Source organism: Microtus pennsylvanicus, chromosome 3 (genome assembly GCF_037038515.1).
Source record: "Microtus pennsylvanicus isolate mMicPen1 chromosome 3, mMicPen1.hap1, whole genome shotgun sequence".
Lineage (NCBI taxonomy): Eukaryota > Metazoa > Chordata > Mammalia > Rodentia > Cricetidae > Microtus > Microtus pennsylvanicus.
The window spans coordinates 62,545,511-62,573,313 of record NC_134581.1 but is presented as its reverse complement, the minus strand read 5'-3'; the positions used below and the strand labels follow the sequence as shown (position 1 = coordinate 62,573,313).

At 52.1% G+C, this 27,803-nt stretch overlaps 2 protein-coding genes across 11 annotated transcripts in view; both read right to left on the bottom strand.

The window, feature by feature from the left end:
* Positions 1 to 783: 783 nt before the first annotated feature.
* Islr2 (immunoglobulin superfamily containing leucine rich repeat 2) lies at positions 784 to 8,471 on the bottom strand. Of its 8 annotated transcripts, none has more exons than XM_075965737.1 (3): positions 8,400 to 8,471; positions 5,494 to 5,586; positions 784 to 4,192 (listed from the first exon to the last, which is right to left on the bottom strand). In XM_075965737.1, the coding sequence occupies exon 3, from the start codon at positions 4,182 to 4,184 to the stop codon at positions 1,947 to 1,949; it is 2,238 nt and encodes a 745-aa protein (XP_075821852.1). In that variant the 5' UTR covers positions 4,185 to 4,192; positions 5,494 to 5,586; positions 8,400 to 8,471; the 3' UTR covers positions 784 to 1,946. The 8 variants fall into 8 exon arrangements, with proteins under 8 accessions (XP_075821852.1, XP_075821853.1, XP_075821849.1 ...); XM_075965738.1 differs by lacking the exon at positions 8,400 to 8,471 and adding an exon at positions 7,206 to 7,224; XM_075965734.1 differs by lacking the exon at positions 8,400 to 8,471 and adding an exon at positions 6,634 to 6,999.
* A 12,959-nt stretch (positions 8,472 to 21,430) lies between these two features.
* The window catches only part of Pml (PML nuclear body scaffold), a 32,688-nt gene continuing 26,315 nt past the window's right edge, over positions 21,431 to 27,803 (bottom strand). The window contains exons 8-9 of one of the 3 annotated variants that reach the window (XM_075965728.1): positions 24,975 to 25,191; positions 21,431 to 24,070 (exon numbers count right to left, since the gene is read on the bottom strand). In XM_075965728.1, the coding sequence (XP_075821843.1) occupies positions 23,283 to 24,070; positions 24,975 to 25,191 (1,005 nt within the window). In that variant the 3' untranslated portion in view covers positions 21,431 to 23,282. The remainder of the gene's footprint in view (positions 24,071 to 24,974; positions 25,192 to 27,803) is intronic. The other 2 variants (XM_075965730.1, XM_075965731.1) reach the window with 2 other exon arrangements.

Below are 27,803 nucleotides of genomic sequence, written 5' to 3'. Positions count from 1 at the left end.
TGTGGTGTGACTTCCCTCTGCAAACCACAGCAGTCCTAGCTCTATGAATTCCTCTTCTTTTCCTTGCTCATCCCCCATCTTCCCAGAGAGCTCAAAGGCTGGTGCTGAGAAACAGAAAACACGGGGGAGGGGGTGAGGGGAGACCGAGACAGAGAGATCCCGGTACACTAACAGTCTCTACTCCAAGAGAACAGCGTGCTTACTCCAGCGCAAGTGTGCGTGCACACACACAGATGCCAGCCTCTCACTCCTTGAAAGTCGTTCTCTCACAGCTCCCTTCCACCCCCATGTGATTTCACTTTTCCACCCAGAAGCTGGACGCTCCCAGAGCAGGGGCCATCGGTCAAAACAAAAGGAAACCCAAAGTGCGGCTTCTGTGGCTTCCTTCTTCGGATCTCCAGCCGCTTTCCTTTGTTGTCACCTAACTTCCCACCAGACTCCGATCTCCCCCTCCCCCGACACAAAAAAGTCACCGAATCCTGTTTAAATTGATTACTTTATTGACAGTTTACATACAGAAGTATTTAGAAAAGGACGTGGGCTCCGGAGTCAACTCCTCGCGGGGCCACCCACGCTTGTGCTGCACTTCGCCCAGAGCCAGAGCTCAGGTCCAGACGCCTGAAACACACCCCTCCCCTTCCGCCACTCCTCCCCTTCTGCCCCCCCTCCCCCGCGCGCGACCGCTTTCCTAGAACTAAAAACTGATCCCGCCGAGTCCCCGCGCCACTCCCGCCCTCTCCCTCCCACCTTCCTCGCCCACCTCCCGCCCGCCCTCTCGGCCCCCCTACACTACATCACGCTTTACAGGACACCGACTTCTACAGCCCACGCTCGGTGGGGACTACACGCTGGGCAAACTCACTTCTCCTGGGAGGAGGGGACCCAGGGGCTCCCTCCTCCTCTCCGCACCCGCTGCTGCCAGTGCTCTGGCTCCAGTCAGGCAACCTCAGAATTCTTATTATGTGCCCGGGGAGTCACACTTAGCTCCCTCGCTCCCAGCGCGTTTCTATGAAGCTCCGGACCCCCTGGAGTTGTAAGAGCCACTTTGACGCGCTGCTCACCAGCCCCTGGCACCTGCAAGACATTGACAACGAAACTGGCTGGGGACCAAGCTCGCACCCTGCGAGGAAAAGGGGTGCGTGGCCCCGCAGCACTTGAAATTAGGAGAAAGACAGAAGAAAACGGATTCCGACTCTCACACCTGACACACTCACACCCAGTTTCCCAGACATTGGGAAGGTTGTGTTAGCACCAGACCCATGAATGTCGCTGTTTTTGATAACAACGAAAATAAGAAAATCAGTGCGTTGAGTTGAAAGGCGTCCCAGAACCCCAGCTTGGCTCCAATTGTACAGAAATGGGGCAGGCAGGGAGTAGGGATGGAGGGAGGCGAGGATTTGGATCATTGTAGGGAAGATACTTTGAGACTAAAAATTAGCCGGCTTCTGGCACATGCAACCTTGAAAAGGCGGAGTGGGGTCGAGGTGAGAGCCACAGCGCTCCACGCTGGGAACCTGTCCTGGGAATCGCGGGCAAAGCCCAGAACCAGCCCCATTATTATCAGCAGATGTAGGGAACGACTAGCGCGGTCCCCTTGCCTCCCACCCGGGGGGTGAGAGGTGGGTTTCGTTGATCATCATCGTCGCGGAGGAATGGAAGGCATAGACGGTTTTTCTCTGTCTGTGGGTGGTGTCTGAGAGGAGGTAGGCGCCTGTCTCTGTGCTTTGGGGAGGGGTGGGGATTCAAACCCGCCAAGAGGATGACGGTGACTAGCAAGAGACCACTGAATTCGGCCCACTCCTGGAAATCCTTAGTAGTGACGCCTAGGGAGGGCTAAAGAGGAGGCTTGGGGGTGGGATGGGGTCCCGTGAGGATGAGAAAGTCCTGCCGTCCCTAGGCTACAAGGTACCCATGGTAGAGGTGGGCAGGGCAGGCGTGCTGGGGGCTCAGCCTGCAGTCTGCCTGTAGTTGCCGTTTATCTCCTGGGCGATGTTGACGGCCTCTGCTCCCAGGGGCAACCGGTCGCTGTACTCAGAGCCAGCCTCGAACTCTTCTTGGTTGGCCTTGGACTGAGACTCCACCAACGAGCAACCCACCAGGCTTTCTTCTCTCTGCAGGTCCTCACTTGGGTCTCCCTGCTCCACATCTTCATCTAGACCCTCCTCCGGGGCCTCCTCCGGCTCCTCACCTCCGGCCTCGCCACGGGCAGGGTAGCTTTTCTCAGACTCAAGGTAGGAGGCACGCGGGTCAAAGTCGGCGGCGATGCGTTTCTCCATAGGGTCGGGGGCCTGAGGTCTCAGTATTAAGCGATAGGGTTTGCCCGGGTGTTTGGCCAGTAGATGGCAGCAGGCGGCGCCCAGCAGGGGCACGGTGGCCAACACCAGGAGAAACACGCTGACTGTTACGATAACCAGGAGGGATGGCAGCTCTTTTTTGGTGGAAAACACCACTTGCACGTGGCACTCCTCGCCCGCCAGTGCCAGACACACAGAGTAGTTGGTGCCAGGCCGCAGGCCGCGAAACCAGTAGGCATTGACCCCTTCCTCAACGCGTGACCACTGGACCGCTGCGCCACCACCCGCAGGGCACAGATAGAGTAGGCGCAGGGGCCGCCTTCCAGGCCGCCGCGCTCCGGTAGCACCATCTGGCCCAGGGCTCCAGCGCGCAGCAAGAGGCGTCAGCTGCACCCGAGCTTCACGCTCTGCTACATCCAACGCGATGACACCCAGCTCAAAAACGTGCGACTTGAGCTCTGAGCTCTGATTGAATGCATGGTTAGACACATACCGAGAAGGGTCCCCATGGCCACAGTGCTTCTCCCCCTCCGGATCTGTAGGGATCTGACCTCCCACCTGCTCTCCTTCATCTGTCTCCTCCAGTTCCGCCTCGATTTCCCCGAGGACGCTGACCCGGGCCAGACCTTGGCCTTTGGTTTTGCCCTCAGGCTTGTAGGGCAGGACACTGTTGCTACGGCCCTTAATAGTGGTCTTTCGCTCCGAGGTCGGGGCCTGCGCGTCAGGTTCTCCCCCTGTTCCAGGAGCGTGTTTTGGCGGTCCCGCTGCAGCCACGTTCACCCGCACTGACGTTGAGTTAGTACCCAGTTCATTGTGTGCACGGCATGTGTAGATGCCTGCCTCCTTGGCACTCAGGATGGGCACCAACAGAGAGCCGTTTGCGAGGGCCAGGAAGCGCGGGGTGGCTGGAGGAGCTGGCCAAGCAGGTGCAGGAGTCGGGGTTGGTGCCTCAGTCTGTGTAGGCGGATCCTCATCTCCATCACCCTCCCCATCCTCTGTCTTATCTCCTCCATCTTCTTCCTTGCTCAGAACCGGTGACTCTAAGACTACAGTGCCACCCGGGATCTGAAGTTGCCATTGCAGCCGGGGTGTGGGGTGGCCTTCCGCGAGGCAGTGTAACATGAAAGCCAAGCCTGCGCGCAGAGGGGTTCCAGGCGCCTCAGGCGGCGGCTCGGCGCTCAGACGCACGCTGGGAGGTGCGCAGGGCAGGGCAGGCAGGCGGTGCACCGGCACGCCCTGCAGCTCCGGAGGCGAGGCGCACGCAATAGAATCAGGCTCGGGTAAGGAGACCCGGGTGCTCGCCGCCCAGGCCTGCAGCCACAGGAGACCACAGCTGCAGTGGAAGGGGTTGTGATAGAGTTGCAGGTGAGACAGCGCGCTCAGTGCGTCGAACGTGCCAGGCTCCAGGGTACGCAACCGGTTGTTGTTGATGCGCAGAGAGCGCAGGTCGGGCAGCGAGCCGAGTGCATCCCGGGGCAGCGATCCCAGGCGGTTGTGGTTCATTTTCAGCAGCTGCAGCGCGCTCAAGTTACGAAGGTCGCTCCAAGGGAAGTTGGATATGAGGTTGTGGCTTAGGTCGAGGTTCTTAAGCTGACTCAGCACAGCCAATGCCCCTGACTCCACCGTGCGCACCTCACTGTGAGCCAGCCACAGCGAAGTGACCTGTGTGACGTTGACGAAGGCCCCCCGCCTTAGCACCGTAATCTTGTTGGCGGACAGACTAAGCGTGGTCACGTTGGCTGGCAGTCCTTCCGGGACCTCGCGCAGCTCCTTGTAGGCACAGTCTGCAAATTGGTGGGCGTACTTGTCTATACAGGCGCAAGGTTCAGGACAGGCTCTGGCTACTCCTAGCAAAGCCCAGGCCAAACACAGGGCTCCGAAGGAATCCATCACGACTCCTGAAAAAGTCAAGGTGACGAGGGGTCATTTACGCCACAGCTTTATGTTCTCCCCTAGCAAACTCTATCTTCTAAACCTGTGTAGGCTCCAGAAAGCTTAGGTACGAATGCGGCTCGATAAAAGCCTACAGATTTAATAAACGCGTGCTCTCAGGACCCTGTTTTGCCTCTCCAGAGGGCATGGAGCATGCTTCCCTTACCCCATCTGTTCCCTCAGCTGGAGCTGTCCCCTCCAAAGTGTCCAATGCCTGTGGTCTGCAGTGAGTCCCACGCTAAGCCTTCTTTCTGCAGCTTCATTAAACCCGGTGAAATGGATGGAGGTGCAGAAAGATTTTCCTTCACGACTGGCTGTCTTCTCTGGAATCCTTTGTCCCATGCACAGCACTTTCACGCACTTCCTTACAGGCAGTGGCAGTGCAAACAGAAGCTTAGGCATCTCCCTGCAGCCGCCAACTGGCCCTGGGACTCTGTCCACAATGAATTACATAGACACAAAAACATGGGCACCCAGACATCCACACCATACACCCCAAGACCTCATTGTTCTCTCAACTCAGAGCAGCTTTGCCACAGCTTTCTCCACCCTGAAGCAATGTGCTTTTCTGTTCACACTGAAATCTGACAGAGACAAGGACACAAGTCCTCACATGACCTGGCCCCCACACAGGGACATTGGTGCAGCCCTGCCCTCCTCTGAGACCAAACCCTGAGCAGATTTGAGCAAAATGGAGAACTTGTGGGGTGTGGGGTGGGTTCTGGGGTAGCCTCCACCCACTTATAGCCTCCTAGCTTCCCTGCGCCGGGCTGCAGCTCCCCTCAGGGGAGAGCCACAACTGCTTAAGTATTCCTCCATCTAGGAAAGAAATCCTCCCCCACGCCTAGACAGAGTATGTTGTGGGGCCAGTCACTAAAGATTCCTCTTTGTATTCCACAGAGCTCAGGTAGACCCCCACCACCACATGTCTTTAAGGGGACAAGCCTCTCGCTAATAAATTTGGAGAAAGCTCAAGGTTCTCTACATTTCTCCACAGACTCAAGATACCTGGGTGTATCTTCTATCTCCAGCCACACAAATTCTCTAACACAGACTCCTGGCCCAACTTGAGATTACTGTCAGTCTTGGCGGAACCCCTCCAATGTCTGCCTTTGAGAATAGCAGGTCCCCTTGTCCCTTTTGCTCCTAAGGTAGGCACCTCCCTTCCCTGTTCCTTCCAGACAGAGGGTCCTCCACGCTGGCAGGAGCTTTAGGCTGGACCTACCCTGTGGGCTGAGGTTGTGGAGTCAGTCGCTCCTCCGCTTACCTGCTGCTCTCAGACTTGCACTGTGCCTCCTTCTGGCTGCAAGCCCCTCTCCAGACTCAGGTGACAGTCCAAGGGAGCTTCTGGCATCTGTTGCTGTGGCAGTGGGGAAAAACGAGCAGGTCCGTGTAAGAACTCCCCCTCGCCCTGAAGTCCTACTTCATTTTTTTTTCTTTCTTATCTGTTCGCCCCACTTCTCACTGCCTGCAGGTTGGAGAGTCGTTGCGCGTCCCCAGGCTCGGCGGGAACGCGCTCAGTCTCCTACCTCGTGCTGCGTTCGCATTTGTTAAAGCCGTAGAGATCCCCCCACACCCCATATCAAGGGGCTCCATAAGCACACAACCCTAGGCTCAGCCCTTCCCTGCCCACCGCAGCTCTATAACCTATTTTCCCCAACATTTACACACTCGATGACATTGTCACTCTTTCTGGTTATGCCTCTAAATCCCTCCCCAACACACACACACACACACACACACACACACACACACACACACACGCCTTTCCACACGACCTTCACAGGTTAGAAATACCCATCAACATGTAATAGACACGTCAATGCGCTGAGTTCTCGCTACCTTCACACACATTTTCACAAGCGCACCTTCACTCGAACACTCACCGTTCTCTTCTGCGCGCACACAAATATCCGCGCTCACTCACCCTCACGCGCCCGTCCCGCCAGCGCCCGCGAGCTTCGCTGCTAATTGAATGCGAGCCGTTCTACGCCCCGCAACACGTGAGACAAACCATCTTTGAAGAATTTGGGAGAAAGAAAGGCATAGGACTAGAGGGCGTGTCTTTGCCTTTAAACACTTTCTTTCCTCCCAAAAGCAAGCAGTGATGCAAAAAGACCTCCAGCGGGACCAGCTGAACTGCGCTGCCTGGCTCGCTCGGACCCTTTCCCTCCTGCCGGCTGCTAGCCTCCCCCTCCCTGAAGCCACATTCAACACGATGCATAATTGATAGTATTAGCAGAGCGCCTCACCCTCCCTGTCATTTTTGCCTGCATCTGGGTAGAAACAAACCCTGGTTTCCCCTCCACCCCCAATCCCCGCCAGACTAACAGGCTAGCTGAGAAGGTGCAACCCTGCAGGGTGCGCGAGGGGGAAGAGACTCCCACCTCCCAAACCCATCACAGACCTTGCCCAGCCTCTTTAACTGGAACTCCACCGCCAGGTCTTTTGTGGCAAAACCAGTGCGTGCACTCCACTGTCCGTGGGCCAGCGAGTGCTCACCGTATTGTAGGTGTTGTCCGAGCTCCTAGCTTGAACTCGTTGGGGTGTCCCACTCAGCCCTTGCTTGCTGCAGGCTAATAGGGCACTAAGGTTGCCACTGTCAGTGGCGACAGGGGACCGGGATGGTTACTAAAGCGTCTGTTCCTCTTGAGTACTGTGGACTAGGGACTTAAGACGGGGAGCATTTCCTGCAACGCACTACCCAGTACCGTTAAAGCATCTTCAGCAAGCATACCATCAACCCCTGCATGCTCATACACCACACACACACACACACACACACACACACACACACACACACACACATTTCTATTAAAGCCTAGGCAGCAACCACCGCCCTGCCATCTCACACCCCCATGTAACAGCTGGCCTCAGCAGACTCTCGGACTCTCTGTTCTCTTTGGCAAACCCTGGGCATTTCATTTAGCCATAAGCAGGAGGATTTGAAGAGTGTCTAAGATTTTGATTAAAACTCACCATCTCACTCCCCTGCCTATGGCATCCCAGAAAACAGAGCTGCTAGCCAGAACTGGTAAGGGGGAATAGGTTTTTGAGAGACGTGTAGACTCCCCACCTCCACTATTTCTGGAAGCACTGTAATCCTGGGGTCCCCCAGTCCTCACAAGAGTCAGCCTTCTGTCTTGGGTTGATGGCAGTGTGTTTGGGGCCTCTGCGAAGATCAATACCCCAATCTGAGTGTTAAGCATTTTAATGAGCTGAGGAGGGGTGGTGGAGAGAGATACAGAAAGAATACTAAAGGGACCACCGGGCTGAGCTTCCGAGGTTCCTTTGTGAATTAAATATGAACATACTAGTGTGTGCACACTTTGGTCCCTCCCTCTTTTCTACTCCAGACTACCGACTGCTGGGACCAGCACAATCCCACCCAAGTTCGGAAACTAGAACTTCATCACACCTGCTCAGGTCTGGAAACCCCACAGATGGTCCCAGAAGAGGGCGATTAAGGCAGTTCAGGGAAGATGTCTTTGAGTGGGCAGAGACGAGACTCCTCCCTGCCCGGGACTCAGCATGTGAGTCCATAATTAAAGCTTGAACCTGAACCAAGGCCCTAGAGGTTTAGAACAGCCGGCCTGGCAGCGACTTCTTTGTCTGCAAAGCAAGGGGGATGTCCTGTTGTACCGCTCATGTCCTAGCAACCTTGAGGGGAGTGCCTTGCTGTGTGGCAGCGGAGCGACTAAGACTCTGTACTCTGGAATAGAGAGTCCTGGGGACTTTCCTGGTCTGGGGAGAGGAAGATGCAAAGTGTGGACGCTCCTCGGATCCACTCATCCAATTTCACTTCTATTCAGCTCTTTTGGAGTTTGGAGGGGACGCAAGGCGGCCGAGGGATAACTTGGAAGGAGCAAAAGGACCGAGAGCTGGAAGAGAATGGGTTCATGAGCTCTCCCTCAAGACTTCCTTGGACTGCAAGGACGTGCCCAGTCAAAGTCTGCATAAGCTCTGGGAACTCTGGCTTTCTTTCCCGCAGAGGCGCGGAAGACAGGGGACTTGCTGTGGAGAGGGCGGTTCCAGCACCCTCAAGACAGCTTAAAGGGCGTGGCATCCACGCTGCCTCCGATGCTGTTCCTGCGGACCCCGGCTTCCCACCCACTCTTTGGCAAATATGTTTCTATTGCCCGATTTTGTACTGGGGGAGAAGACGACCCTTACCCCGTCTTCAACCCTGAAGAACCTAGTGCTGGTCCCGACAAGGCTGGAGCCGGAGTCGCCTCTATCAGCATCGGCGGAGTCTGGGGCGGCAGCTGCAATTCCTGGTTCAACCACTGAGCTCGGCTAGAAGGCAGCGTGCAGAGCCCTGGCACCGCCCAGAATTACCGTCGTTGCTTTTAACGTTATAGTGATACAGTGACCTAGAGAAGGAAAGCCGGTGCCTAGAAACAGCTGCCACCTCCAACCCCTGCCTATGCCTTTGATTTTTAACGGAACAGGTATTTAATCAGGTGAGTGCGGTAGGAGTGAAAGGAAAGAGCCGACACAAAGTTGCCGAACAGAGGGCTCCAGCTGCCCAGTTCAGGCACAAGGTTTTTACCAAGCTGCAGTCCTGAACCAAGATGGACGCAGAGGCCGAGAGCAGAAGACCATGGACTGCTTTGCGGATTGACCTTTAACTTCAACCTTAAGTATCCAGACAGTCCAGATAGTGGGAATCCTGAAAACGAAGGCTCCACGGACTTGCTCCCAGCGCTAGGTCCGCAATGATCTGGGGTCCAATCCTGGTCCCTGCGCGCCCCCTGCTGATACTGCCTGCAGGAAGCAGAGGCAGAGCAGTGGCCTTTGAAGGTGTGGGCCAGGGCACCAAAGAGGGCTCCGCCTGGGGCTTTGCGGTGCTGTTGGGCAAAGCTATAGAGGGGCACACTTAACCAAATTCTAAAGTTCCAGCCTGCGCCTCATGGAAACACAATCGGGCCTCCTTATTTTAACACAGATTTGGCCAGTTCGTGGCCCAGTGGGTTCCCACTACCCAGAGTCCAACCTTGCATCATTTCTCCTGGTGCGAGTGTCCTTACACCGGGAAGAAAGCTTCCAGCTGACCTCTCTTGCAGTCCTGTCCCTGCCTCTCAGTTCTTTGCCAGAGGCTTCTAAAATGTCTCTGAGCTGACATAATAAACTTGCTGGCCTTAAGTGAGGGGGGGATGAGGGAAAACTGAAGTAATAGATGTTGGATTAAACGTTTAGGACAGGTAATGTCTGCATGATTCTGCAACAACTGCTCAGTTATGCACCCTTGTGTTTTAATGTGGCTCATGGGTGATTTAATGGACTGGCCAAGGTGTGTGGGAAGAGCTTCCAAAGACAAGAAAGTCAGGGCATCAAACATCCAGACATCCCCGGCACACCAGCCTGCTCCATAGACCTTCCCCACAGCCTCCTCCAGGCAGAAGCTCTGGAACTCACTGCCTCGCACTGTACAGTGCCTGCAAGCTGACAAGGTCACACACACGCATGCACGCACACAGACAGGACAGAGATTCCAGCAAGCATTTCTTCTTTGCTTTCTTAATTTTTATCATTAAGGTAGAAATTAAGGGTCTATCTATTAGGCCCTGTTTCTATACCATCCCTTCTCTTCCCAGTGCCAGGCTCCATCACCCAGCAGCTATGGGCTCCTGACTTTACCTCTCTGTCTCTAAGAAACAAAGGACAGACAGGGGCTGGAGAGATGGCTTAGTGGCTAAGAGCACTAGCTGCTTTTGCAGAGGATCAGGGTTGGACTCCCAGCACCCACATGACAGCTCACAACTTTCTGTAACTCTAGTTCCAGGGGGTTCAACACCCTTCACGGCCTCCCCAGGCACCAGACACAGATGTGGTGGACAGACATACAAGAAGGCACTCACCCTTAGTTATGAAATAAAAATAAACACACCTTTAGAAAGAGCACAGATGAGAGAACAGGTTTCCCTGTGAGAATTAAACGATCCAAGACACCACAGAGTACTGTGTCTGTGGCACTTAGTGCTTGGTGGAGCAGATACTGTTTCCTCACCAACAGCTGAATAGAATCAGTCACTACTGTTGTCTTAAAGACTTGGGCCTATGATGAACACACTGCTACATGTACTCCCGATGCTTATGTCTTGCTTCTCCCACAGGGAGAAGAGCTTGGCTCTGCCCCTGGCCATCTTTTTTTACCACCTGTCCCCTCTGTGAGAGTCAGAGTTGCCCGCTATTATTTGTGCAGGTTTTTGGGTTCACATCCCTAGCAGATTGTGATGCATGTGGCTGTCACCAGCGTGCCTGCCTGGGAAGAGAGACTTGCTACTACAGAATCGGCAGAAGGCTTTTTAATTAAAATCACATTCTCTTTAAGTATTTATTGAGCTCTGGGACTTTAATTATTTTCTAGAGGAAAACAAAAGAGAGCCCACATTTGTGTATGAGAAGACTGTTGATTTCTGAGGAAAAGAGCAACCTGTGGCAGGTCGCTGGAGGCGATGGGGACGGATTTCTGGAGTGATTCAAATGAAGCCTGGCATTATTAACAAACCCAGATCTAGCCCATGACCTTCCTCCCAGTGCTTTCATTAAATTAGCTCAACATGCTGGCAAGACCATTCATTGCCATAAAAATTAACAATGGCTTTTCTGGCAGTGACTCATGTGATTCGTCTGGGTGCGCATTTGTACTGCTGATTCTGGGGAGTGCTTCCTGGGAGAGGCAGCACTCGCTTTGCAAGGTGTGGCATGTTTAGCTGCCCCATTTCACCAATGCAGCGCTGGCTCCCCCAGGAGAGATCAGCCTCCCTGTGGCAGGACTCAGTGTGATCGAGAGTACGGAAAGGAAGGATGGGTGATGGAGGAGGAGGATGGTCCAGCTGAGAGTATGGAAAGGAAGGATGGGTGATGGAGGAGGATGGTCCAGCAGTGAAAGGTGTTTGCCACCCAGTGAGATGATCTGAGCCTGAGGACCCACATGACGGAAGGACAGAATGTATTCCTGTAAGTTGTCTCCTTACTTGTACATGCGCCACTGTGATTAGTGTGTGCACACACATACACACAAATAAAAATTTTTAAAAATTAAAGAATTTAACGCCTGGAGGGATGTCTCCGAGGTTAAGAATAGGACCTAAGCCTTTAATCCCAGCACTTAGGAGGCGGGGCAGGCGGATCTCTGTGAGTTTGAGACCAGCCTGGTCTACAAGAGCTAGTTCCAGGACAGGTTCCAAAACCACAGAGAAACCCTGTCTCGAAAACCAAAAAAAAAGGACCTAAGTTCAATTCCCAGTATCCACATTGGACAGCTCACAGTCACCTGTAACTCCAGCTCCAGGGAGATCTGATGCCTTTGGCCTCTTCAGGGGTACCAAGGCTCATGTGCACAACTCCACACACAAATACACATGCACACATGTAATTAAGATAAATCTTCTTAAAAAGAGATGAGTGGCAGGATGATGTTGGGGGAGAGGTTTGTGCAGGATCTGTTTGCCAATAACAAAAGTCACCTCAAAGGGTAGAGATCAGTAACTGTGTCATCTTCTAAAGCAGGAAGCAAAGCTGGCCTCAAGGTTGGCTCTGTGCCTCTGCCACACCAGTAGCCCCCCAGCCCCGAAGCCTTTTCTCTTCTGTTGTTCTTATCAGGATAACTGGCTGTGCTCACTGACGTCCTTAGCTGATTCCGACAGGAGCACAACAATATGCTGACCACTAACAGGCTGCTGCTCAGCCTAGCAAGCTATAGATTGTGACCTCCTGTGGGGGTCACAGAGCTGCATATGTGAGCAGTGAAAACTTCGGCAACAGCCGAAGACTTCTGAACGTACAACGATCAAGATGACTACAAAATAAACCTCTCCTAGATGAAGTTTCTAGTGGTGCTTGCCCCTGTGGTAGCCTGCAGCTTCCCTGAAGGCTTGGTTCTAAACACAACAGAGACACCATGCTCTGTGCGAGCCATCCTGACATGCAACATGAACAAAAGCCACCGGAAACACCTTGGCTCACATTGAGGACTGTTGCATGTTACGAACTACAGGGTTTTTTTACTCTTCGCATAGAGTTTTCTGTTCTTATAGAAACATAATGTTTTAATCATGGAAGAAAAAGGCAACATTTTTCTATAGTCACTTCTCAGTGTATAAGTATCAAATTAGTGTATCTTTGGATTGTATTAGATTAGAATATTTGATTTCTAAGATTGCTGCTTGAATTCCTAACTGGAGTTACATTAAAAAATGTTATGTGAATTTTGGCTTGGGATTAAGACAGCGCTTTTAACAATTAGGAAAATTGGCCTTGAATAGACTTCTGTCATTAGTATTATGCCAATCAACTCTGAAAAACACTGAAGATACTCTGTTATCTGTGATGTCAAGATTTAAGTTTTTATGTAAAAATAAGCAAGCACATTCATCTGCATAAAAGTTAGCTTCCATTTTTAATAAATTATCTATTTATCTACCTACCTACCTATTCATCCTATCTGTCTGTCTGTCTGTCTGTCTGTCTGTCTATCTAAGAATTATTTTAAGATAAATTTCTTTTGGGTTTGCTATCAGAATGATACTTGATTTGTACATCTATATACATACATGAAGACACATAAAAATTTTGAGGGGTGTAAAGAGGCCATGAGTAGAGAGTTTCAGAAACCCTTGGCTAGTGAATAGAGGACTGCTTTTCTATCCCAAAGCCATGCCTTTCTTTGGGATCCTATCGGCACACAGTAGTTTAGGATGTCCCATCTCTATCTAAAACAATCTCTGGCCAAGGAGATGGAATGACTGGCTTAGAGTAATCTAGTCTTGAGTCAATACCAAGTTTCCCCACAAGCAGGATGCCCTTTCACTAGAAGAGCTGAAGATTTGTGAATTCAGAGTAACCTAAGATTATAGAAGAATGAATTGCAGTGACTGACTATAGCTATAATGATCTAGAGTCCCTATTTATGTGGAGATAAGGTGGGTCTGTCCACGATCTGTGACCAGCAGTAGAGGTCCTGATCAGGATCAGGGCAGTGTGTGTAACCAGGTTTGGGGAGCTCTCTTTGCTGGGCATACAGATAAGATCCTCTGCTTTCACAGAATTCCTGAAAGGATGGGAGTCTGTTCTTGGAAATGCCTGTGCTGGGATCCAAAGCTATTTTGGTAGCAGCAGACGTTGTATATTTATGAGCAGGATATGTTTATGAGCTCAAAGATGTTCCTACATGACTTCACATCCTGAGTTTGTCACCCGTCCATGGCGGAAAGAAAGAGGCACTGTACCATTGGGGTACAAACAGGAAGAGTGCACCAGTGGTCACAGAAGAACCTGGAGGAAGCAGAAAACTGCGAAGCTGCCACTGGGTTTGGAGCCCAGGGCTTGCTGCTGCTACTCCATTCTTTCATTTGTCTGACTGGGTTTTGTTTTTGTTTGAGAAAGTTTCATGCAGTTCAGGCTAGCTGTGGTGGCTTAAATGAGATGTCCCCTCAAATCTCAGTCATTTGATTACTTGGTACACTGTTGGTGGCTATTTTGGGGGAGAATTAGGAGGTGTGGCCTTACTGGAGGAAGTGTGTCACCGGGGGTCTGTGCTTGGAGGTTTCAAAAGACACCATTTCCAGTGTTTTCTCTGTTCCTGCTTCAGTTCAAGGTGTGAGCTCTCGGCTTCTGCTTCTTTCTCTGCTGCCTCCAGTCTGCCACCGCGGATCCTGTCAGAATAAACCTTAAATAAACTCTGCCAGAACCTGACCAACAAAATTCCTGTTCCCCCAAGGCTTGTTTAAATGCCCCACCCCTTGGCTGAAAATCCAGCCATTTTCCCCTCGTTGCCACGGCCTAACTCAGTCACTCACAATCAGCTGCATGGATGGCCAGAGCAAGGCAGTTTCTAGAGATAAATCGGCCTTGTCTCTTGATGTTACTCAGAAATCTAACAAGGAGAACACAGGAAGTAGAGACTGCAGATTTACAGACTCCAGACTCTGCACGTGGCTCCCTGTCACCAAACCTCCTCTATAAACTCCAAGTGTCCCCTTTACAGGCATCCGGGCAACCGTTCTCCCAGAGGAGAGTGCCTGCCCTTTACTGTTTGAAAAAAATTTTCCTCTATGAAGCCAGACCCAGTGTCTCTTCCTGCTGCCTCAGAAATCTAATACATGCCGCTTTGGAACCTAAGGACAGTCTGTGGCCTTGGTTACAGAGTTTTATCACAGATAGAAAAGTACCTGAGACTCTGGTCTCAGATTTTATATGAAGTTAAGAATGACATTGGATTTCTGACCCCATTGCCTCCTGGAGGGCTGGGATTGAGCTTATTCAGGCAGGTGCTGGGGATCAAACTTGGAACTTTGTGCCTGCTAGATACCAACTGAGCTCTATCCCCAATCCCTGGTCTTTTTTTTTTTCTTATTAGAAGTGATGGAGAGCCTTGGTTGTAAAAATCAGATTCTTATGAAGTCACAGCAGGTTCTGCTCAAAACTGCTATCAGTGGGCCCGAGCAAGACTTTTTTACTTTTCTGAGGTAACCTATCTATGTCCCACAATAGCCTGTCTCATCTCGATGGAGCAAACAATGCAGGAGGGAGAAACAGCACCTGCATAGTGCCCCAGCAGCTGCATTTAACTTCCCAGTCTTCCTATATAAACCCCGAGTGTCCCCTCCCCTCCTGCAGGTACCTCTTTCCCAAGGAAGTGCCTGCCCTTTACTGTTTTGAAATAAAGTCTCTTCTGCTGAGGTCCAACTGGTCTCTTTTCTACCTTCTGTCTCTTTATGTTACCTCAGAAATCTAACAAGGAGAATGGATTAGATGCACCCAAGATCCTCCAAGGGCCACCATTACCAAGATCTGGTTCTGGGGGTGCTGCAGCTTTAGGAGCAGCTGGTTTTCAGGCTGAGTTGGACTGCCTAGTGGTAGGCTGTCCTTGGAAGGAGCTCCTAATCCCTCCTCTCGTGTCTTTAGTGGCCTCAGCGCAGCCGGCTGTTATCTCTTGGGGTCATCTGAACACTCGGAACCTGGGAGCTAATTCCTCCCCCCCCCCCAAAAATAATGCACACTGTTCTAATGAGCATAAAGTCCTGCTGGTAGTGGGGCACCACTCCCAGAGGTTAGAATCTGATCAGTCAGCAGTTTTGGTGACTGGGACCTTGGCCAAGGCAGGGGAAACAGGATACCATCTTCTCTCAGCCACCCTCAGTGCACCATTGCCTGCATCTTCAGAGCACATGGAGAGGCACCGCCCTTAACAGGGACTCAGAGTCCTTCCTCTGCGGATTCCCCAAGGCAGGAGGACCTGGTTCTCTTAAGGCTCTCGCTGTTTTTGTTACCTTTGGAGCTCATTTTCTAGAAGCAGAACCAGTGTTTTGTGTGCCAAGCGGTTGGTTAAGAAATACCCCAGAAGAAAGCTTTAAAGTGGAAGAAGGCAAAGGAAGAGGGAGTGAGACAGTGGTGTGGTTCCTGGGTCTGCATCCCGAGGAGCTCCCAGGCAGAGCAGCCCCTCAGAGCTCCTCCCATCTCCAGAGAATCAAGGGAGCCTGGCTTCTGTGGAGTAAGGCCTCAGACATGGGCTGGTGACTGCAAGTGGGCAGAAACTGCTGCGCATTCTCCTCTCTGTGCCTGTACCCGACTCTAGGAGCCTGGAAAATTTGGGCAAGCCTGTACTACCTTCGGGGAAGGACTGCCATGGAGCTGTGAAAACAGGCTGAAAGAATCCCAGTGTCACCAAGCATCACCAGAGGCCTGGAGGTCCCCATCGCTGGTTCTTGTCCTATAGTAGAGGGGAGGCTGAATCTGAGAGAGGATGCAGAGCTATAGAGGTGGCTGAGAAGGGCCCAGCATGTGGCTGCTATGAGCCACTCCCTTTCCAGGGTCGGTCCATGTCAAAGATATGCCCTTGGCGGCCAAGCGTGGTAGGGTGGTAGGCCCTCTACTTGGGAGACTGCACAGATGAGGCCTCTCCAGGGGAAAAGGAGGCTGCCTCGGCCTCTGAAAGGTGCCCCTCCTTCATGGCCCCAATTCTCCCCTCCACAGTTCAAGAGCGCCGGGACCAGAGCCATGACCACTGTTGAAGACTTATTGGGGAGCCGAATGTCAAGTTGAACCTCACAGGGGAGAACTCCAGTCAGGTCGCTGGCTGGCTGTGGAAGGAAAGGCTTCTTGGCGAAGGGTGGGCATGTTACAGACCATGCCAGTTCCGCAGCCAGGCAAGGTTGGCTTCAGTAGTTACACCCTGAGGACAGCTAGGCATAGTTCACCATCAAGGAAGATCAGGGCTTCACAGGTTCGACTTATTTCCTGCTGAACTCCTGTGAGGCTTTGGGAAAATCAGTCTCCCTTCTGGGCCTCAGTTTCCCCTCCCGTGCTAAGTATTCCTTCTACCTTCTGTTGACCTGAATAGGCTCTCTTTCCTTGGGTCAGTCCCTACAAGATCCAAGATTAGGAGAGTCTCTCAGCCTGGTCACTTTCCAGGAGACAACCCCACCCCCAGGCACAATATTCCACAATTCCACTTTCAAATGTTCCAAATAAGCTTTGCTGGGAAGACCGCAAGGGGCTGGAAAGCGGGAGCTCCTGTGTAGCTATCATGTGAGCATGTGTGCCTCATCTCCCTCGGTCCTTATCTCCAGACCCAGCTGCAAACTCGATGTATTTATTTGCTCTGATGTGTGTAAGGGGGTGGGGCTCCGTCCAACCCACAAGTCTGCCGGCGCTGTGAGAAAGTGACCTTCCTGCAGATGGCTGTCTACTAGCCAGGTGGGGGCCCAGGGGAGGTGAGGGCTGCTATAAATCCCTCCAGCCTGCCACCAAGGGGGTGACCCCCGGCAGGGTAGAGGACATTGTCACGGGGACTTGGTGATAGAACCGCCTAGATTCTAAACTGGGACTATAACAAGAAAAGAGAGGGGAGAGGGGATGGAAAGAGGAGGGGCGTTGGGGGGGAGGCACAAAAGCCTGTTTTGGGAGTCAGCATGCATGCAGGCTTCTTTACTGAGAAGGGAGGTAGGTGCGTCATTGTGTTGTGTTGCTGATTTGCTAAAGGTTAGCGTTTGTTTAAGCTTTAGGAGCGAAGCAGTACTTTGTGTTGCCCTTAAGTTGCACACAACGGTGCTGTTTTAGATAGACAGATGGCCCCATTTCATCCTGGTCTTACCACACTGGTCTGACTGGCTGGCTTTTGGGATTTTTCTTTTCTTTTCTTTTCTTTTCTTTTTTGTGGTTAGCTAGCTGGCTTGTAATCCGCCTGGCTATCGAGTTGGGGATATTTATAACATGTATGAACTGCATTGTACTCCAGGCAGCTGGGCTTGGAGAGAATTCCTGTGAGCTGAATTTAAGGAAGTTCCTTGAGCCAAGAATGAAGGGATTTTCCCCTCGTTTGACAACAAACACATTTTGTACAATTGGATAGGAACTTCCAAACTTCCAGGGTTGTGTGTGTGTGTGTGTGTGTGTGAGTGAGTGCATGTGTGTGTGGGGGATGGGAAGGGTGAGTGGAAATTCTAGACCTCTCCCCAGGCATCTTCTTCACTTGGGACCAGTGGGTCAGGAGCCCACACATGGATTCAGTCACCAAAGCAAATGATAGCCCTGCCTACCATTCGGGAGCCCCAGGCTCAGCATGGCCGTCAGGTAGGACTTTGGTTATGCTGGGGGGGGGATGTGTCCCAGAGACCTCACCCATATCTTCTTTCCTTTCTCTCTGGATGTTCCCACCCCCACAGAAGGCTCAGCACCCCACTACCACTTCTCACTTGCGCTATAACTGGAGAGGGGGCCTCTTCAGAAACTGCACACCCCTAACAAGGGCGAACAGCTAGCTGCCCCCTGTAGGCACAGCTTCCTATGAAAGGAAACCCTCCAGTCAGAGGCCACAAATCTGCAAGGCCCTGGAGAAGGCACAGCACGTCGTGCACGAAAGCTTCAGCTGGAAGGATGGGGAAGTAGGACACAAATTATCTTAGAAGATTCCTGAGGGGCTGGCGGTAATGAAACAAAGAGGATGAGAGACGCTGCCCTAAAATTTTAAAACATTAGAATTAGGATAAACTTGAGCAGTGGGACCAGAAGTTTGAGGGAGAGTGTAGCTTCAAAGGCCCGGCATTTCCCATCACCTGAGACTGGACAACCAGAGGCCACTGAAGGAGACAGGAAATCTACTCCTAAGCTCAGGCCAGGTACCCTGTGCAGTAGGGAGTGTGTGTGTGTGGGGGGGTGTGGGTCACAAATGATACTAGACATGGGCTTCCTGTGGGAATCAATTCTACTTCTGCCATAGGCAAGAGAGCTGGCCTTGCTGTTCGCCGTGTTCATAGCTAGGATGAAGGCAAAGGTGTAATGAGATAGTGTGGCTGGGAGGCGGTGAAGCTGTGTTCGCCACTGGCTAAGGCATGTCTAGCACGCGGTCTCCCTCCCCGTGTGAGAGCTGGGAGGACTGCTCACCTGGACATCCTGGGCCTAGCGAGATCTGCATGTGCCTCAGTCTCTCCTATGACGGGTGGGATTTGACCCCACTGGGGTTCAGTGAGCTGCAGCAGAGGCCCATCTGATCGCTTCTAAAAGAGCGATTTCTAAAATCCAGAAAGGGATTCAGCATGCACTGGGGTGCCATGTTACTCAGAAGCTTCAAGAACTTCCCGGTTGCTAAGGTCACAAGGACCTGGAGACTAAAGCATGATTGACTTGGCTTCCAACCTTCCTTCCAAGTGTGACCCTGAGTCTGATCTAAGCCCACACCTTACCGTCTACCCTCAGCTGGACTGTAGGTCCAGCCTCCCTTGCCCCAGACAGCTGGCTTAACCCATGCCCCCAGACAGCTAGCTTAACCCATGCCCCCAGACAGCTAGCTTAACCCATGCCCCCAGACAGCTAGCTTAGCCCATACCCCCTAACATAGTCTTCACCTTAATTTCACCGATTACCCAACATTTCTGCATAATGAGACCATATGCTTCCACATTCACAGGCTTGCTGTGCCTGTGTCCCTGCTGGGCTTATAGTTGCTTGATATTGATGATAAGTAGACCTTTAAAGAATTCCATGTAGTGCCATTCTGAGAGACAGTACCTCAGAAATCAGCAAGATCGGTAATATCATTTCTGATATATGTATTCATCAAATAAATATAAAATGCTCAACATTGGAAAATTGTTCTCCATGGGTCAGCTGCCTAAAAGCTGCCTCTTGGAGTCCCAGAAGAATACTCAGCACTCTACCAAGGGTCGGCATAATTTAAGGGTAGGATACTAACCTCGGGAGTGCTGTGCGCAATGGTCCCCAAACAGCAACCTCTGGGCAGACATGTGGGCTGTGGCGCCCTCTGCTGACAGAATTTGGGAGTAACGTGAGCTTGGCTCCTCTTCTACCTGAGCTTGTTCAGTGTCCTGACTTAATGTTTAGGGTGTTAAAGCCCGGAACCCTACACAAACTAGCTGTGCCATTCCCTTAAGGGAGAATAAGGGTGCGATGTGAGACAGAGATCCTGAATTCAAAGAAGTTGGACAAACCTGATGTGCGGTGGGCGGGGCGTCTTAGAAGATCTGGGGGTTCTGCTGAGAGGTTAGGCTTTAAAGGTGGAATGGTGGGGTCCAGGGTGGCAGAACAGCAGCACTTGGGTAGCTTCTGAGTGTTGTGCAGGCTGGAGAAAGGTGGCTGGGGCTGGGCTAAGCAGACTTTCAAGGAACATTCACAAGAACTTGAACTAGCTAGCTTTTGGTTCCCCAAAAAGGGGCGGGGTAGAGATAAACCAAGTGTCTCCGAGAAGCCTGTTCTCTATTCCAGGTCCTTCTCCCATTGGAGGTGTTAGGAACACAGAGCCAACTACTGCTCAGAGGCTACAAGGTGGCACCTGACTCTTATTGGCTCCCACAGACCTAGGCCCTCTTCCCCAACACAGTGTGTATTAATATTACTATTTTGCTAAGATTTGCTGTTGGTTTTCTTATAAAGTGGTAGCTCTCATCTTATGTGTTAGCGAATTAAGACCTTAAGATCAGAAAACTGATCTTCTCATTGGTTCTAGCAAAGATCTCATAAAGTAAAAATGACGTGGGAAGTCCTGTATATGTGTTAGTTTTTTATGGGTTGATGAATAAAGAAACTCCTTTGGTCTGTGATAGGGAAGAATAGAGGTAGGCAGGAAAACTAAACTGAATGCTGGGAAAAAGAAGGTGGAGTTAGGGAGACACCATGTAGCCACCAAGGGAGAAAGATGCCAGCTGAACTTTGCTGGTAGGCCACGAGCCTCGTGATACAATGTAAAATAATAGAAATGGGTTAATTTAAGATATAAGCGCTAGGTAAAAATATGCTTAAGCTATGGGCCAAACAGTGTTTTAATTAATACATATTTCTGTGTGATTATTTCGGGAGTCTGGGCAGCTGGGAAACGAACAAGCAGCCTCTACCAACATAAAAATACAATACATATCATCTCATTTACAAAGGAGCTGCCTGGGAACCAGGGAGTTAACAGCACCAGCTCAGGGCCACAAGCACGCAAGAACTGAATTCCAGTGCCCTAACTTGTAGTCCAATGAGGTCTCGGTTGTTAGTAGTGGTGGTAGGGTAAATCTTGACAGGATTTTAAAATGTAGCATACACAGTAACTTAAACTTTGATATTTTTTGGTCAAAGGGTCAAACAGAGCTCCAGCAACAGAACTGGGGCACCTGGACAGGAAGCGGGTCTAATAATGCTGCTGCTGTAGCCTGGCTCTTCACCCAGCCGAGGGGCACTAGAATGCTGTGCACTGAGCCTTGAAAGTTACAAGTTAAGTTCCACCCAGGATATCAACGACATTGCACAAACACATTGCCAGTGTCCTGCGCTGCCCCTCGATTTCAGTTTATAGGATTTTATTGCCCGCTCTAGAAACTTGAAAACAGGAGAGGTCCCAGAAGCAAAGGGTCCACAGGTCCTGGTCTCTGGCCCCCACCTCACCTTAGAAGGGAGTTCTCAAAGTTGGTGCCTCTCACCCTTGGGAATGACCCTGTGGAAAGTCCGCCTGGGTTTCCCTACTTGAAATAGAGGATTTATAACCTTAGAGCCGTTATCTCTGAACAAGGGCGTGCTCAGCTCTGCCAGACTCAGAAAGATTTCCCTGAGTCAAGTTGGGCAATTACCTGCTCACCCATGCCTGGGAGAGCCTCTTGTCCCCATGGAAGAGCAGGCTCGATGGATCTAGGAAAGGAAGGCTGGGTGGAGTCTGTGATTGGAACGTTAGGCTTTGGAGATGCATATATTTGCCAGACAATATGTGGTGATGCAAACCTTTAATCGCAGCAATTGTGGGGCAGGGGCAGGTGGAGCTCCGAGTTTGAGGCCAGCCTGGTCTACAGAGTGAGTTCCAGAAAAGCCAGGGCCACACTGAGAAACCCTGCCTCCGAAAACCAAGAAGAAAAAATTCACATACTAATTGCTGTAATGGCAGATAGGACAGGGCGATACCTTCTTCCCTTTGTCATAAATCCATGATCAGCTGCAACTGAAGACAGCCAGCCTGGTGCGGCTGGGACTCCGTGAGCTCTGTTTAGTTCAGGGATAGGTTGAGGGTTGAGGGTGAGACATGGCCCCAGCACTGCCTTGCCTCTACAGCCAGGCGATAGACTCAGCCTCTCTTCCTCTCCCATCCTCAGCCCCACCTAAACCAGTGCTCTAAGTGGATTGCCGTCAGAGTTCAGCCTCACCTGGTGTGGATGAGCTTCTACAGAATGCTTTAGAACACTAGGTCACCCATAGGATGGGTCAGAGATGTGGGGATGCAGGCATCACCCACATGAAAGTGGAGACTGTCAAGACTGGACCTCTGGGCTATCTGGGAAATACTCTAGGAGCAGGAAGCAGGGTGAGGAGGCGGAAAATGCCAGCAGCAGTTCAGCTAGCCATAGAGAAGGGTGAGGATGCTTCTTATGTGCGGCCCCAGCAAGCTGCTGCCCATGCCTGAGAGCCCAGGATGACAGAGCTGGCTAGGGACTCTGAGATAATAACACAGGCCAGCCAGCCCATCTCACAGAATACTGGAGTGGAGCTCTGACCTTTTCCTAACCATATTCAATGTACGCAGCCAGGGACTTCCTCTACTTCCCTTTGAGGGGAGGTGGCCTGTGACAGCTGCGACACTCAGCATATAGAGCCACCTGGAGAACCTGCTAATGCTGCAGGCCCTACTCCAGAGAACCTGATTCTGGGGACCTTGAGTAATGCCCACAGGTTCACCTTCCCAAGCTCTAGATGCAAGTGCCCCACTGGGTGTCCCTTGGAAGGGCTGAACGCAAGGAGGGGCTAGGTGACCTGATGAACAAAGAATAAAGCTGGAAGGGTCAATCGTCTGTAGAAACAGGGACAGGGATGGATGGGGCAGCAGCTTCTCGTTCTCTCTGCTGCTAGGAGGCCCCTTTGGAATGGAAGTGTTCAAAATAAATAAAAGTGAACACAGTTGGGCCTCTGACCAGTGGGAGCTGGGAGAACCCAAATTCATGAAGGGCAGTTTGGTTTGAAAGGCACTTTGGGTGCCCACAGGCTGCTGGTATAGTGGTAAGCAATGCCTTAGAGCAGGGGTTCTCAAGCCGTGGGTCGCGACCATGGGAAAACACGCCTTTCCAATGGTCTTAGAAATGGAGACACCGCTCAGTAGCAAAATTACAGTTACGGTTAGGGGTTCCTAAGACCATCAGAAATAGGTGTCTTCCAATAGTTGCAACCCACATTTGAGAACTTCTTTCTTAAGGTGTTATTCGTGGGGACTTATCAGGAGATCACTTGGGACATTGAGCATCAGGGAAGAGCTGCAAGGCCCCTGCTGTGGTAGTGGTAGGTGAGGTGACTGGGACCATATGAGGGCCAACCAGAGAGCCCAGAGGCCATGCCTTCTTTACTCAAGTCTTCCCGAGTCTGGCTTCCAAGGGAGGGGCTAGGTCTGGGGTGCCTTTGGCGACTGCTGCAGGAATTTTAGAGAAAGAGCATTTGGTCCCAGATAAAGGGCACCTATCCTGAACTAAACAGCAGGTTCTGTTTAGAAGACTAAGACCTGGGGATGCGGTGCAGGGTAGGGCCTGGCTCAGGGATGCTCCTCACTCTGTGGCCACCTGCTAAGCCAGGCATCCCTTCCTTTCAGGTCTGCTGGGAGGCCTTTTTGGCCAAGCTCTGGCTAGAGAAAGAAGCAGAGCTGCCCTCTGCCATGGCTGGGTCACACCCTTCCAACAGTCCTTCCATGTAGGTGCTCAGAGCCTGGAGGTATTGAGCAAGCTGGGTGGACGCCGACGACGAGAAGGTCTGCAGGCTCAGATAGCGACCATACCTCTTCAAGCCCTCTTGTCGGTTGTTGCGGTATGCAGTCAGCAACTCCAGGAAGCTCACATTGTGGAGGGCCAAGAGGCGGGCCTCGGGCCGGGGCAGGACATTCGCCTGAACTAGGGGTTGCAGGGAAGCAAAGCACTGCAAGTTGCTGAAGGGGTAGACATGCTGGTCCAGCTGCGGCCCTGGAGAGACCTCCAGGAGACAGCACAAGTCTCGCATGGCCAGCACCGCAGCCAGGGCGCTCCGCTCACTCATGTTTCTTGCCAGGTAGGTCTTGGCCAGGTTCCTAAGTTTGAAACTGCTGGCACCTGGTATGCGTTCCTGGATGAGAGGCAACACAGCTAAGAAACCGGAGATGGAGACCTGGAATTCCCACTGCTTGTTAATATCATTCAGGGCCTTGAAGAAGATGGGGAGTCCAGGCCCCCACAGCTTTGAGCAGGCCAAGATGGGTCGGTGCATGGAGGTGAGGAAGTTGAGGAAGTGCTGCAGTCCAACCTCCAGGGAGACGGCCTTCGAGTAGACACTGAAGGCCTCGGGTTGAATGAGTACTCGGAACTTGCTTTCCTGGTTCACGGCTGCCAGTTGGCTAATTTTCTGGGCTAGGCAGGAAAGAGGGGCAGGGTGAGGTTCCAGGGCTCAGGAGGCACTGGGGTGGGTGCAAGGGGTCAGGCTGCTGACCCACTCACTACCTAGGGAACCCACATTGAAGCCTGCTGGAAGGAACCAAATATCCTCCATATATAATTCTTGCCTGGCTCTGATGGGAGAGAGGGGTCCGGGGACTCACCTGTCAGAAAGTCACCTGTCACCGATGCCCAACCCTGGGAACTCTGCCCCTTTTGTGTTTTCTCAGCCTCCACCTCCACCAGAGACACCACAGTGTTTCTATTCTCCTGCTCCTACCTCCAAGCCCATCAGTCCCAGCTGGATGAGAACCCAGGGCTGCAGACAGCAGAAATGGCCTGTGTACCCCCTCCCTAAGAGCATGGCCCGGAATCTCCCCCTGAAGCCTACAGATGGCTTTTTTGTTCTATGCAAATACTTAATGCTTCTGGCTGGGAAGCTAGCCACAATGGTAGGGCCCATAACTGTTGGCCAGGGCAAAGGGTCAGAGCTGAGGGGCCAGGCAAGGATGACAGCGAGGAAGACAAGGGGCTCCCAGGAGGAGGAGGGAGTCACATCTCCCTGTGGCCTAGGTTCTGCAGGCCTCCCTTGTGTATCCATTTGTGGGATGGGGCCTGTTTTGGGAAAGGTGTGATCACAGCCGAAGCTCAAGGGTGGATTACATGTCAACAGTGAGCCCACACACTGTTCCCAGCCTTTGTGTAGAGGTCTTGTCAGAAGTGAACCTGTGGCCTTACATGTCTCCCTCTCACGGCCAAGTTCCACTGCAGGCAGACACAGGAACTTCAGGCATGGGGCGGGGGGTCAGAGTCCTCCGTCCACCTGGCTGTCATGGCCTGCCAGAGCTAAGGGCTGCTGGAACCTTACGGGTGTCTCTACCTGCACTTTTCCTGGGTACTGAGAGACTAAGACAGAAAGAAGTGGCACAGCTCATGGAGAACCCACTTTCATTGTCGATCTTGAGGTCAAAGAATACCAGAGGCCTGTCTTCCGCTTGGGGGTCAGCGAGACTCTCATTCGATGCCTTGAGGAAATTGGGGCCCTCCAGCTGGAGGCCACTGGACTCACTGCCGCTATCATCCAGCTCGTGGGGGGACTGCAACACAAAAAAGCCAACAAGTCAGGGGTTCAGAGGCCCGAAGGTCCGGGCAAGATGAGCCTGTGCTCTATAACAAGTGTGCACACATACAGGGAGGTGTAGGCACGTGTGCACCAGAGGGCCGAACAGAGGGGATGCACAAAGGCGTGTGTAGGTGTGAACTGGGTCACACATGTGAGCCTGGGCACACGGCTTAGGCAGGGAGATGTGAGAGGGTAGGACCATACAGGTGAGCAAGAGTGCGCATGACAATGTACAGGTATGGATGTGGGGATACATGTGTGAGGGCTACGGATCTATGAACGGTGTTGACATAAGTATGTGAAAGTTTGAGATGGGGTGGGGGTGGGGCAAGTTGTGCTTGCTTGTGGCAGATCAGGGAGGCAGGTCAATGGCTCAGGTGTGCAAGGCCCGAGATAAATCTGCTCCTAATCTCACCTCTCTGAGCAGACTGAGAAGAAACAAATGGGAACAAGAGATGGTCTCATCCACAACCCCCGGCAATTCTTTGGAAGTGGCAGGGGTCTGGCTTTCCTAGCCCTCAGAATCTCACTGACCCACCGTGTCTTGCAATAAAGAGGAAAGGAATGATTGGCCTCTTGAAATCCGCATCTAGGTAGACAGACACACGTTCCCTGACTGGGAGAGGATGTGGGAGGGAGCAGCTCAGAGCCTCAGATCCTGGAGACCTCAACTCTCCACACCCATACCTCAGCTGCACAGAGGAGCCTTGGAGCTCCGGCACCCACCCCAGGCTGACACTGAGACTTGGCTCTTCAGCATCAAGGTTGCCCTGGCTGGAACACCATTTTAAAGATCCCAGGCCTCAGGGAAGGGAAGGGCTCTTTCTACCGCTGAGATTTTCCCAAGAAGCTGGGGCTACCGACAGGTTAGAATGTCTGAGGATAATACACCAAGTTACTTAACAGCACAGCTGCTGAATGGCCTATGAATGCCACTTTTGGACATTAGACAGGGCAGAGGGACAGATGGGGAACGGCTGGGACAGAGCTCACATAAGGCCCCAAGTCTGTCTTCTTACAGACTGCTCTGGTAGTCAATGGAGTTATCGCCTGGGGCTGAGGCCTCTGTCCACTGTGGTCTCCAGTTAACATCTCAGGCTTGAGACAGAGTTATGTTTAACTGCTGTCCTGGTTGTTGTTGTTTTTTGTTAATTTGACACAAGCTAGTGTTACCTGAGAAGGGGGAACTACAATCGGGGAAATGCCTCCAAAAGACTGCACTAAGGCAACCTGCAGGGCATTTTCTTAATTAGTGATTGATATGAGATGGCAACGCCCACTGTGGGTGGTGCCACTCCCTAGGCAGGTGGTCCTGGGGTGTATAAGAAAGCCAGCTGAGCAAGCCATTAAGCAGCATTCCCCCACTGATTCTCCATCAGCTCCTGCCTTGAGTTCCTGCCCTGACTTCCCTGGATGAGAGACCACAAGCTGTAGCTTGAAATAAACCCTTTCCTGCACAAGTTGCTTTTGGCCATGCTGTTTATCACCCAGCCTTCCAAAACCACTTGCTTTCCACAAACCTTCAGCCAAGAGAAGTCGTATTGCTCCCTAGGAAGCTAACCAGAGCTGGGCTTTCCTATAGGTTGCTTTTCACTCAACATGCATTTTGTAGTCCTGTGCCAGGCACCCCAACTTCTTTCCAGTCACCTTGCACCCAGAGACCCCACATTGCTTGCCTTCCCTGTGAAGACCTTCCTGGAGGCATCCTCCTAGTTGCTAGGCACGAGCAGTAGACTCAGTTCTGTGCCCCACACAAGAATCTGGTCATTTTCTGTCTGCGGCTTCCAGTGTCTTCCTCTACTCAGGGCTTCTGTGTCTATCCTCACACATGGACTGGGGGTCAGAGCTGAGTCACCACGGTTATGTCCTTCCCTGGTCGGGAAATGTTTACTCTCGCCAGCTGTTGAAGAGCCGGCTCCCCAGCCCGGTGGATTCTGCTACCACTGCCATGACACACGGGCTTCATCTTCCCTGTTTCAAAAGCCCCTTTGTGGCCCCGGATGCTTCCACCTGACCCCTGGCAATGACTTCCATCTCCTTCTGGCGATTCTCTTCAGGCCTTGAAGGCAGTCTTCCAGAGCAGGACACCTGGAGTGACACACAGCTGGACCTTCTGGTGAGCGCCTTCGTCTTCACACCACATAGCAGGAAGCCTCATTTCTAAATCGGCCTTCTCTGAGGGAACCTGTGGGTGTCTCAATAAGATGCCTCTTTCCCTTCCTCTGAGCTGTGACTGTAGGAAAGGCTGGGTCTTCCTTTTAGCCTGGACACAGCCCTTCCTCCCCCATCTCTGAGAACTGCCATGCACTACGGCAGAGGCTGGTCTCTCTGGAACACCATGTACTTAGGTTATGCAGCTGTAAACTCCTTATTCACCTCTCCTCTTAAATCCCAAGCCAGCCTGGCAGGAGTGGACCATTTAAGCAAGACATGTCTAAAGAGGAGAGCCTACAGGGAGGGCACACAGAGCATCCTTCCCTCCTGGCTCAGCAAGGGAGCCTCTGGTCACACCTGCAGCCCTCACTCCTCCATCTTATCCCAAAAACCAGAACAGGGTGTAAAGGACAGGGACGGACACACACAGCG

What these genes read in the sequence shown, in the direction of transcription:
- Islr2 (XM_075965737.1), bottom strand. Translation starts at nt 4,184, where the DNA reads ATGGATTCCTTCGGAGCCCTGTGTTTGGCCTGGGCTTTGCTAGGAGTA.